This window comes from Nyctibius grandis, chromosome 4, assembly GCF_013368605.1.
Source record: "Nyctibius grandis isolate bNycGra1 chromosome 4, bNycGra1.pri, whole genome shotgun sequence".
Taxonomy (NCBI): Eukaryota; Metazoa; Chordata; class Aves; order Nyctibiiformes; family Nyctibiidae; genus Nyctibius; species Nyctibius grandis.
The window spans coordinates 29,940,111-29,952,287 of NC_090661.1; the positions used below are offsets into that span (position 1 = coordinate 29,940,111).

General features: G+C 44.8%; 1 protein-coding gene across 5 annotated transcripts in view; it reads left to right on the forward strand.

Annotated features, from left to right (window-relative positions):
- Positions 1–12,177, forward strand: part of MAPKBP1 (mitogen-activated protein kinase binding protein 1) — a 103,716-nt gene that overhangs the window by 60,907 nt on the left and 30,632 nt on the right. For all 5 annotated transcript variants that reach the window (XM_068397851.1, XM_068397855.1, XM_068397853.1 and 2 more), the window contains 11 exons: positions 288–425; positions 1,254–1,436; positions 2,606–2,766; positions 4,761–4,950; positions 5,981–6,127; positions 7,055–7,239; positions 7,351–7,442; positions 7,829–7,954; positions 9,706–9,776; positions 10,215–10,336; positions 11,428–11,503. In XM_068397851.1, coding sequence (XP_068253952.1) covers positions 288–425; positions 1,254–1,436; positions 2,606–2,766; positions 4,761–4,950; positions 5,981–6,127; positions 7,055–7,239; positions 7,351–7,442; positions 7,829–7,954; positions 9,706–9,776; positions 10,215–10,336; positions 11,428–11,503 — 1,491 coding nt within the window. The remainder of the gene's footprint in view (positions 1–287; positions 426–1,253; positions 1,437–2,605; positions 2,767–4,760; positions 4,951–5,980; positions 6,128–7,054; positions 7,240–7,350; positions 7,443–7,828; positions 7,955–9,705; positions 9,777–10,214; positions 10,337–11,427; positions 11,504–12,177) is intronic.

Genomic DNA, 12,177 nt, shown 5'->3' on the forward strand with positions numbered 1-12,177 from the left:
GTCATGGCTCAGACAGCAAGTTCCCACAAGCACTAGTGCCCGCTGATTTGTTCTAGATCCTAGTCAGTGTGGAAGTGGAATTGAATGTAAATGTGAATTGTACTATCTGCCAAATCAATGCTCCCAGCTGATGCTGGGGAGGTTGTGTTCAGCGATGAATGGGCAATAGTTTGGGCCTCATCTTTTCCCTGCTGCAGCGTTTGTACTGGATATGTGCCTGTAATTGAAATGGGTTTCCTTTGCTTCTGAGGAAAGAAATTAAGCTGTCTAAACAATTATGTTTCCAGAAAAACATTGTAGTGGCAGCCAACAAAGTCTCAAGTAAAGTGACAGCTGTGTCATTCTCAGAGGACTGCAGTTACTTCGTCACTGCTGGAAATCGACACATCAAGTTCTGGTACCTGGATGACAGCAAAACGTCCAAGGTGAGAGAAGGTGCATCAAGGCCAAGCTGTGAACAGGCATTTCCATCTTTTGGTGGGGTGGATTTTGCTCTGGTGAGCTGTGGGATGTGGGAACTGTTTGATTTTGCTGGGGTTCAAGGATAGCCCTCCAACCCTGGCTCTTAAGTCTCAGTCTCCCCATGGGCTGGTAGCACCAGAAGCTTGTCTTATCTTGCACTGAGGTAGGGGCATGGCTCCTGGGTTTCTGTAGCAGCATGCTTGTTCTTTAGTAGTCACATATACCAAAGGACAAAAAAACTAGAAAAGAACTGCAGTTACTGAGCAACTTGAAGCACACAGGTGGGGAGAGCTGTTTGATGTTGGTACACGCATCTCAGAAGGTTGTGAGTGTTATTTTGAAGTGTCAGCTAAAGTGTTTAAACTTTTAGCTGTTCTATTTTTCTCTGGGGGACAGAATCCACATACGGTCATTTTTCTGCATGCTCCTGAACAGATATTCCTGATTCATGCTTGAGCCCTGCTTTGGCATTTAGTATAAATCACAGATTGGCTGTGGAAGGGTTGTTCTTCCAGTGGCTGATCTGCTATCTCTGGGTCATATGTCTGGATTTGTAGTTTCGGTGGCACTAATAGTGTTCTGTTCCACTGATGTGCTAATACTGATGGTCTCAATACACTGTGCAACCAATGGGTCTGCAGCAAGTAAAATGTGTCACTACCTCTCCTTGTAGGCTGTTTGCAGCTCTCTTTCTTTAAGGCACTTCAGCACTCAAGGCTTGATGTTCTAGAAAATGTCTGTCTGCCTGGAATGCCTCACTCTGTTTCTAACAAAGTGGTTTTTATTGGTAGGTCAATGCCACAGTCCCTTTGCTAGGTCGCTCGGGATTGCTTGGAGAACTGAGGAACAACTTCTTTGCGGATGTGGCATGTGGAAGGGGCAAAAAAGCTGACAGCACCTTCTGTATCACATCCTCAGGCCTGCTCTGTGAATTCAATGAAAAAAGGCTGCTAGACAAGTGGGTGGAACTGAGGGTAAGTTTTACATCCTCCTATCCTGCAATATTTGTGCCTGCTGAAGCAGAGCAGGAATAACAACTAATAAGGACACTCAGGGAGTGCAAGGTGACCACCAGCAGTGAAAGTCATTGGGCTTCTGCCACTTTGTTATTTACTCTGGAAGGCCAGGCAAAAATAGTGTTGCTTCTTGGCAAAGAGATTTTATTAATCATTGAGGCTCTTTCATTCTCAAGCCTCAGTGTTACAGCTACTGCCCTTCTGGCAAAGCAGTGTCCTGGTGTAGCTTTGGCAACCCCTGTGTTGTCCTTCCTGTCTTGGCCTGGACTAGTAGGGGTTTTAGAAGCATTCTGATCTCTACGCACTCTGCAATGTCTTACCTGGCTTGTGCATCTCAAATGCAGATTCCTGAGGGACTAATTGGTTTGGCTATTTTAAACCATGAGGTTGGCCTGTAGTTAAGAATTTGATCGTGCTTATTTTCCTTTCAATTGAATGTAAGATGCCTACCTGAAAGGATCCAGTGTATTAAAATCAAGGGAAAAACCTTTCCACGCTTTTACTCAAGTGAAATGCCTCTTCTTTTCTTTCCTTTCCTCTCTAAAATCTGCCTTTCACTCTTGCTCAGAATACAGACAGCTTCACAGTAAGTTGGAAAAAAGTTTTGCATTGAACTCATCCCCTTATCACCACACTCCATTTTGTACCATTTTGTGTCATTTGTACAAATCCCAATGGGAGGGGGAAGAAAATCCATTTTTTTCTTTTCTTATCCCCTTGTGACAGGTAATGTATTGGCTTACTAGTACAGGGTGAGGTGCTGCTTGCCTGGCAGTAGTGCTGAATGTCACAGAGGAACAAAAAACAATGTTCAGAGTAAGACTCAGCTGGAGCAAATGTGTAGCTCTGCTGACCTTCCACTGCAGTGACCTCCCACCTAGAGGAACTGGACATTTTCCTTATCCACTTGGAATCTGCAATGGACCTTGGCTGGGAAGCTCCTCAGAAAGGAAAATTGGATTTTTAGGCTTTTCCTTACTCCGAGGGCTTGACTTCACTTCACTCCAGCTCTTCTGAACATGACTCCTGTGTCTGTCAATTTGCTATTCTCCCTGTCCTATGTCTGGTGACCTTTGAAGTGAGAATGCATTGCTTACTCGCCTTCTTGTGTCCTATGTCCTCCTCAGACCACTGTGGCAAACTGCATCTCTGTGAGTCATGACTACATCTTCTGTGGCTGTGCTGATGGCACCGTGCGGATTTTTAATCCTCTGAACCTCCACTTTGTCACCACACTGCCGAAGCCGCACTTCCTGGGAACAGACATCGCGAGTGTGACTGAGGCCAGGTACCACGGAGAGGGTGGAAGGGAGCAAGGGAGGCTTCAGGGGGTTAGAACTGTTACCCAGACCTTTGCCATCTGGAGTGTGCTCTTTTTATGGATTAGAATTGGCAGCCTGTTGCAGATCTCCCTAAGCTGTTGCAGCCTTGCCTTGCGTGGCTGGGCTACAGCCCAAAGCTGGTTGATGGACAACACATCTTGCTCCTCATCTCCCTGGGGTTGCTCGGGTCTGCTGGCCTTTCGACATTCATTGCTATGAGCAGGCAGGCAGAGGGCACAGGATGCTGTGGCACACTTCAGTTGTTCCTATACCATGGCTCGTCCTTTGCTTATCACTGGTAAGGGCTGAAGACTCCTCTGTAGCAATATAATGATGTTGGTAAGAGATGCCCAGCTCTCATGGGGCATTTTTTCAAAGGCTCCTGTGCAATCTTTTGTAGACCCAAATCTCCTACTATTGTCTGTAGTCTTTCTTCTTCCCCAATCTTGTGAATTCTGTTGTCTTCTTTTCCTGCCTTGGTCCAGTATCTCCTGCCTTGGCTCTCTATTTCTCACCTTCTGAAATGGGTAATGTGATTTCCATACAGTTCTGTCTGCCAGCTTGCAGAGGCTTATGCTAGAGAAAACCTTTCATGTGTTGCTGTTTGCCAGTCCTGGTTGGAGGCTTTCCCAATCTTCTTCTGTTGCCCTCTTTCACTTCTGTCACTAGTGGGGCAAGAAATCCAAAGGTGTAATAATCCACCAGCCATCATTCCGCTGGATATCTGGAGTTCCCATGTCTACAGATATATACTCTCTTTTTGGGCTTTTTTCTTCCTTATTTTCTTTTTTTTTTTTTTTTTTCCTTGTGTCTCAACAGGTTTTCTCTAAATTTCTCTTGGGAACTTGAGGTAAAGGTTCAAACAGTGCACTGTATAGTCTTCCTCTAGAAGATCAGTGGGAGATAATGATATTCCAGTAAGGGAGCTGGAAAAGGATCTCTCAATTTAAAATGTTACCAGCTTCTGGTAGTGCTAAAGTCAAGCAATTGTATGCTTGACTTTAGCACAGACCCTTTAAAAATACTCTCTGCTGCTCTCATCTATCAGTCGAGCAGAAATATTCATGTGGTTCTTAAGCATGCATTTGTAGTGCTGATTACAATCTTAACAACATTTTTTTTTTATTGCTTCCAAAGAAGCTTGGAAACACAGGACTCCTTATACTCCCATGCATGCCAGAGCCTCTCTGTGGGATGCCAGTTGCCCACAATGAACTGCCCACAACTGTATCAATGACTTGATTTTTCGATAGGATCTGGGCTGCGCTCTTCTAGCCCTCAAAGGTTTGCACTTGCAGAAGCAGGGCTCAAATTGCCTGGTGTGCTACATGCGCTTTGGCTCTCATCCCTGCATCTCCATCAGTCCTTTTAAACTACCCATTCTCAACACCCTGGCACTCTGGCTATAATTACCTTGTTTGATGCCATTAGCAGCATTGCGGGATGGTTGTGTTCACCTTAGGTCAAGAGAGCAGCTCCTTTATGTACATGTTGCAGGAGAACTTAACAGAGGACCTCTGTGGAGGAGATACAGGGTTCACTTGATGTGATCTTTGTCTAGCCTGGGGAAAGGGATGTCTCCTTGTTCTGCAAAATTCCTGGTTTAAGTTTGCACCAGAAAGCTTGCCTGTCTAGAAAGGACTGTCTGCAGTTTCCCATCTCATGAGCTGCTGCAAGCAGCACCACACTGGCCTGCTGTGGGGCAGGGGTGGAAGGGAAGCATGTCAGACGAGCGGCTGCTGAAATGAATCATTCCTTTGTCCCTTGTGCTGGCGTGCTCCTGTCTTTTGAGTGCGGTACTCTTCTGCTTGGTCACGCACAAGAGCAGTTCCTGCAATCAGTAAACAAAATATAGTACCCACCAAAAGGTGATCCTCCTTCCCCTTTGTTTTGAGATACCTCCTTGCTCTGACTCCAAGAGAGCGCAAGCTAACCAGGCTGTTGTTCTCTCTTTGTGCAGTCGTCTTTTCTCTGGTATGGCTGATGCGAAGTATCCAGACACGATTGCCTTGACCTTTGACCCCACCAACCAGTGGCTTTCCTGTGTATACAATGACCACAGCCTGTATGTGTGGGATGTCAAAGACCCGAAGAAAGTGGGCAAGGTGTACTCTGCTTTGTACCATTCTTCCTGCGTGTGGAACATTGAGGTACGTTGTCTGCAGACACAAGTGTTGGATTGCAAGTTGCAGCTGAGGAATTCATCTGAAGAGCTGCCAAATTTGAATGCAAACACTTACTGCAGAGAGAAAGAATTGACTCAAATTTCCTCTTGTGGTTAGTGTATTTGCTAGAGGGCTTGAGTTGGAGCTGGGAACAGTTCTTTGCCTGCACTGCAATGGCTGACCAAATGTGTTAGATGCAGTGTGTTACTGGAAAAAACATCTCACCATTAAAAGGTGAGAGGTGGGAGAAGGAGCACAAGTGGACAAAGCTGAATTCAGGGGCTCTTTTCACAAAATGCACAAGAGTTTACTGCCGACCTCAAAAAACTTGTTTGAGGTCGGTGATGAGCAAATGCTCCAAAATCAAAGGAATGAAACAAGTGATAAGATCTCAGCTCTGATCCTTCTTAACCTATTTACCAGGACATCCTGAATTAGCCTCTCAAGTGGCTGTCATCTTCCAGTCTGTCTAGTTGACTTTCCCTCAGAGGGACAGAGGGAAGGAAGAGAGATATAGGAAACAATGTAATTGTTAATATCTTGAAATGTGTCCAACATTGGCCAGGAAAAGGGGAAGTAGAAAGAAAGTGGGAAGAGGTTGAGGACTCTTTTTGTTATTATTTACTAATTGCATCTCACCCTTTCCTTCTGGATTATAAATTGACAGTAGCAGTTGAAAGTTGCAAACAACAGTGCAAGGTTGTTGTTGCATGGTCATGGTTGTGTGGTCTTTGAGATGCTCTCTTTGAACTATTAGAAACAAAGGATGTTGGCTTGTTGCACGCTTCTTAAGGAGATGTTCTACATTCAGGGAAGCTCAGTGAGTATTTGTTTGCAGTGAATGTGAAGCTCTGGTCTGCAAACAGGTTTTCATTAGGAGAACTGGCTGGCTCTTGCCTTTACAAAACAGAGAGGACAGCCCTTTTATCTCATTGTGTTTTGAAACTTGCTAGCAGTGTCTAGGATGCCAGTTGCTAGGCAGTCTCATTCAAGGGTTGATTTTACCTGCCTTTAGATGTATCCGGAGGTGAAGGACAACAATCAGTCATGCCTTCCTCCTGGTTCCTTCATCACCTGCTCCTCTGACAACACCATTCGTCTGTGGAACACAGAGAGCTCCAACATTCATGGCACAGCCCTGCACCGCAACATCCTCAGCAATGTAAGATCCCAGGTTTTGATCACTTCCTTGCTCTTTGGGTTGCTCTTCCTCATGCACAGGTATTCCCAAGTTAAGGCCCAGACTTCTTTGGATCTCTAAGTCAACACAAGCTTCTCTGTAAATGGAGCACAAGTCTGGTAAAATGTATGAACCTGAAGAAACATGGAGTATCAGATGGAAAGACAGTTTGTCCAAAATGGCCCTGGGGGCTATTGCTTTTTCCATAAACCACCCAAGGATTCGCCAAGCTTAGTCTCTTCCAAAATGGCTCATGCCATATGCTTCAGGAGAGCTGTTTTTCTTTTTCTCCCTCTCTGTAATGTGTAACCACTTTAAGATTTGTTTGTAAAAGGTGCATTAAATGAGGCAGAGGGTCAGGAGAATTCAATGAGAAACAGTTTACATTCACTTCATCTGTATAAGAGGGAGGATACTCATACAGAACAGTGATTACTTATGGACATTTGCTTCCGTTCTCAGTTGTGTTGGAAGATCCATGGGCATAGCAACCCTGACCTACCCATTGTCAGCAATCTGCTCATGGTGGAAGAAGCTCCTGCTTTTTCTGTCATTTCTCGAAAGGCATGGGCTGACTTGGGTGATTGCTAGAAGTCTTTCAGATTCCTGCTGTGTCCCCTACTACATTGTAATCACTAATCCCAGAGCTTGTCTGTTTTGCAGGAGGTGCTGTTAGTTTCTAGCTTGAAGGAGAATCTTTTACAAAGGGTGATTGTGAGACATAGCTGTGAAACTTTCATCTTATGATATGAAGGGGCTGAGTGCTTGCTCCTAGCTAAAAGTTCCCACCAATTAGAGCATTACTGCCAATGAAGTGTATATGTTGGCCAGGAGCCCAGTTTCTAAGGCAGGTGCTTCACTTTAATATTTTGTAACTAGTTAATATTTCCGGGTGTTCTGTATTCCCAGGACTTGATGAAGATCATCTATGTAGATGACAACACTCAGGTACTTCTGGACACTGATTACAACTCAGCAGGAAGTACAGACAAAGCTGATGCACAAGTGATGGATACGAAGGTGGGGATACGCACTGTCTGTGTGAGTCCCAGTGGGGAGCACCTGGCCTCAGGGGACAGGATAGGCACTCTCAGGTAATCCCATAGATCTTCTTGTGCAGATTGCAGGCTGGGCAGGCATGAGAATCAAAACCAGGTCTTGCTAATTTTATTAAACATACTGAAATCAGCCATGTTGTGTCTTAGGATATATGAGTTGCAGTCTCTGAGGGAAACGCTGAAGGTGGAAGCCCATGACTCCGAGATCCTATGTCTGGAGTACTCCAAACCTAACACAGGTAAGTGCAATTGAGCTTCTTCCCTTTTGCATGTGAATGTAGTGTTGAGCAAGTCAGAATGTCCAGCCATGGTATGTCAGAACTTTCAGTGGTGAGCTACTCCTGGATTTCAGAGCAGGCTTGTAGTGTTGGGCCAGTAGAGCTGGACTTTGAAAGAGACTTCTTTCTCATACTTTTCCTTGGAATATTGTAGGTTGAGATTGCAACTTGTTCTGTCTGTTATTATGGTGTGAAATCCAAGGGTGTTCCTTTGTGTCTATCCATGCAGTTAGCTACAGTATAATGTTTTGTCCCTAAGATAACTTGAGAAACTGTTTTAAAATAGTGACTGGAAGAGCAAATGACTTTTTAGTAATGGTCTTGCACTCTTTTTGACTTTCTGACAGGCTTAAAGCTCTTAGCCTCAGCCAGTCGGGATAGATTGATTCATGTCTTGGATGCTGGGAAGGACTACAGCCTGCAGCAGACCCTGGATGAACATTCTTCTTCAATCACTGCTGTGAAGTTTGCAGGTAGAGAATCATGGCCTCCCTCCCAAGCTGGATTTGAGCACTGCTGTTGTCCCGTTGTGGCTGTAACGTAATTTCAACTGCTTAAACACTGAGTTAGGCCAGGCTGAAGCTACAGCTGCTCTTTTGTCATCTTCTGTAGCTGCAGTCCTAGCAGAAGGTGATATTTGACAATACTTGCCTTCTTTTCTCATTTGCTTTTTTCTTCTCTCCTTCCTCCCCACTCAAAAAACCTCTCCTGATTGAAGTCCTCAGCATTTCTTTGGAAAGCTGCTTTCTGTAATGAGTTACTCCCTTTAACTGATGTGAGATGGCTACATGCAGTTCTTAGTGAGGAGAACTGTGGAACAGTCGTCCTCAAAAAAAATCCCCAAACCCACAAAAAATGTTTTGGGATTAACTAGTCGCAAGTAAATTTGTCATTGCAAACCAGTATAAGACTTTGCATTCATGGTAATGGAGCACATCGTATCCCCAGCACTCAGTTACTACTGATGGTCAGACATAAGTGTGATGTATTGTGCTATTGTTGGGGAACAACAAGGGCTGGCTGCTCTGCCAGGGGAGCAAGTAGGCAAGGGTGACAGGAAGGCAGGCAAAGGTAGTGGCCTCACTGGCAATAGGAAAGTCCCACAGTATCTGGACAAGGTGGAACAGATCAAGTGCAGTGACAGTAACTAGATCCAGCCAGTAGTCCAGATCACCAGATAAATCCATAGTGATAAGACAGGTCAGTAATTTGAGGTCAGGATCAGTCTGGAGACAGTGAGCAGGATCAGCCACAGTTCACTGCCTGCCAGGTAAGCACATAGCAGCAAGGCAGGTTCGAGGGTTCAAATCAGGAAGCTGAGTCCATGGGTCAGGGTCAGGATTCGGGTCAACAAGGTATGTGGCCAGGCACAGGTGTGGCTGCAATGCTGCTGCAGTGTAGCCCAGTTGGGGTTCAAGGATGAGAACCTCAGCTTGAAACTCTCTCCCAAGTGAAGGGCAGGGACCTTGTTGAAGCTTCATAGCAGAGGCTCCCAGAAGCCACTATGAGGCTTTTTCAAGTTTTTTCTCAAGGAGCTCCAAGGCCAGCAAAAGTTTCTCTGAGAGGTCTGTCTTATCAGTGAGCTGGCCTTGAATGCAGCCAGCTAAACTCCTAGGAGATGAGGGAACTGCACTCAAGGCTCTGGCAGCAAAGGCCTTTGTGCTAGTCTCTGAACTAAGTGCAGCCCTGCTCTAGGTGGGTACAGTTCAAGTGGACTTGTGTGATATTGGATCCATTTTCATTACATGGAGTTTTATCAGGTGTTGCTTTGCTGAAGGAGCAGATGGGGTTACAAAAGAGTGCTAAGGGAAGAAGGAAAGCCTGATCCTGCTATAAGAAAGGGCAGCAAGAAACATGTGACTGATGACTGAAAAGTGCCTATTGCCTGTTTTCAGCTCATACTGAGTGTGAACCTGTCATATTGCCACAGAGTGCTGTGGCACATAGAGAATAAGCACGTGAGCATAGTGTTGGGAGAGAAGACAGAATTACATCCTAATCTGTTGTGTAAAGCCTCTGTATTACAGTCTCATGCACTCTGAGCATTAACAAATGCTGTCCCTGAGAAGGGTCTTCTGTTTTGCTTGCAGCATCCTGCTGCTTGGGTAGGAGTCAATCTTGGCTAATCAGGACTGGAATAAATGAGCACTGGTATAAATTGAAATATTTCCTCCACCTTGTATTTGTGTTTATCTTCTGATCGGCTCTCGCCTTTTTGTTCCAGCCAATGATGGGAAAGTGCGAATGATCAGCTGTGGGGCAGACAAGAGCATCTATTTCCGCACTGCGCAGAAGGTAACCTTATTACAGCTTTTTGTGCACTTTTTTTTGATAACCTCTCCACAAAGGAACTAATTTAAAGAGTGATATCAAAGTTTCTGTATGACCTTGTTGCTATTTCAGCCTCAGTGGCTCCCACTGACTCAGTGCAAGAGATAACATTTGGAGAACTAGATCTATGAAGCATGCAGCTGCTCCCAGCCTGACCTCTCTCAGCAAGATGCAAAGTAGAGAACTGTTAGGATATCTGTTTTTCTTTCACTGCCAGGGCTGTTGTGAGGAGTGGTGAAAGAGTATGGGCTGGAGAGGAGTTCATTGCGCCTCCAGTCCCAGCTGCTCCCAGCAGACCTGGTTGGTTTGTGCTGGTTGTGTGAGAGGACTCATCTGTATTTAGAAGTTTTTAATAATGGGTTAACTGCTTGATTTTGACACAGTCTTTACCCACATGCTTAGACAGGAGAAGGGGTTCAGTTTACCCGAACACATCACGTTGTTCGGAAGACCACTCTGTATGACATGGATGTGGACCCCAGCTGGAAATACGCAGCTATTGGATGCCAGGATCGTAACATCAGGTTGGTTTACTTCTTGTCTTGAAAATATTTTTGCAGTCATAAATGAGTTGGCCAAGGTGGCCCCATCTCCATCATTGTTCCTCTAGGTTCTTTGACACAGCATTTTCAGACAGATCTGAGGCCTCACCTCACACTCTGTGAGGCTGAACTCTGTCTGTCCCCTCGCTGATAAAAAGCTGTGGATATATGCAAATTCCCACGGGACTCTTGGCTTCTTGCTGGGTTGCTCTGTAGAGCAAAACATTTCTCCTTTTTCCTTTGGGAGAGCAAGTGTGCCTTCCTTGGCACATCATTGAGCTGTGGGCCAAGAACTTCTGCACTTTTTTTTTTGCTTTTAAAGGTATGTCTAGTGAGAAGCTGTGAGGTCCTGTGGAATAGCTGGGACTGTAAGAATCTAAAATTGAGCTAGGTGTGACTGTCTTTGGACAGTGGAATCCATTCTCTGCTCCCTTTTTATCCATTTCTCCAATCTGTCTGCTTCTACCTTCAAAGCAAAGGAGACTCTCTGTACTTGTGTGTCTTCTCCTGTTGTATCTGGTTGAGATGCCAAGAGTTTTGGTCATAGCTGAATACCACTGCTGAATGTAATTTGTTTTTGTATTCTAATGTAAATAAAGGGTTTTGCTCTCTTAACCCTTTCCTTTAGTATGAAGGAGCCACAGGTATTTTTATAGCAGGGAGGACTGACTGAAGCTTGTTAAGAGCCATTCCTGCTACATAACCATTAGCCGTTACAAGGCATGGCAAGGTTTTCTCCCTCCCATTTGACCTCTCCTTCAGTGCAATGATGCTATAGTTGTTTTTGATTATCGGCTTGAGAAACAAGCCTCAATTTTAATTCAGATAATCTGCTTGATATCATATCATCCAGTCTTGGGACCCTACGTTACTTTTGAGGTTGTTTCTTGAACCATTTAAATGATTGGTGGTTATAGTTCATAGAGGTCGTTTCTCCACTTCCTGTGACTTGGGCCTGTTCCCTGTATCTCATGTGGAATGAAGAGCAGAAATAGAAAAGAATCCTGCTAACAAGAGCCACAGAGCAGTACCTGGGCAATATGAGCAATGTTGTCTTATGTTGTGTCTCTCAGGGTTTTCAACATAAGCAGTGGGAAGCAGAAGAAGCTTTACAAGGGATCCCAAGGTGAAGATGGCACCCTCATCAAAGTAAGCTGTTTTCTTTCTTTCTTCCCTCTTCCTTTTTTCCAGCTCTTCTGAATGCAGCTCAGGGCTAAGAAAATGAAATACAAATCTGAACACAGTAACTTTTTTTCTTTCACTTGCTCCATATGTTGTCCCTTATCCTGCTGCTGTTTCCTCCTAACTCCATCCTTAAGGGCTGGTAAAGTGTTTGGGTTCCATCAGGCTAAAACAGGAAAAGAGTCAATGAATGCTGAAGTTGATCTATAAGTTCTTTCTCTGTCCTGTTTCTGAAGTGAGGCACAGGCCAGTGTCTGTCAGGAGATGATTTAGTCCATTTACTTTAATCCTTTACTTTCTGCTCCAGAGAGCTCATTCTGGCTTTCTTGACTATTTTTGTTAGGATTTTTAAGGTGGAGCTGCCTGTTGAGTGTGTTTGAGAAATTTATGGTTGCCAGAGGGCAAATACAAGTGAAACTCTTTATGAGTTGATGAAATTGAGTAGCATCTGCCCTCAAAAGCGTGTATTCTTCAGGTCTTGGAGTGCTGGGTAATCCCGGTACTGCTTAGAGAGAGTCTGTTCACGTTTCCCACCTGTTAAGTGCACCCAGGCCTTGGGGTAGGGTAGCATGCCTGCTTCTGCCACTGTCCTGGGCTTCCCCTGGTAAACCAGGTGCATTCAAGATTCAGCCTTAAGAATG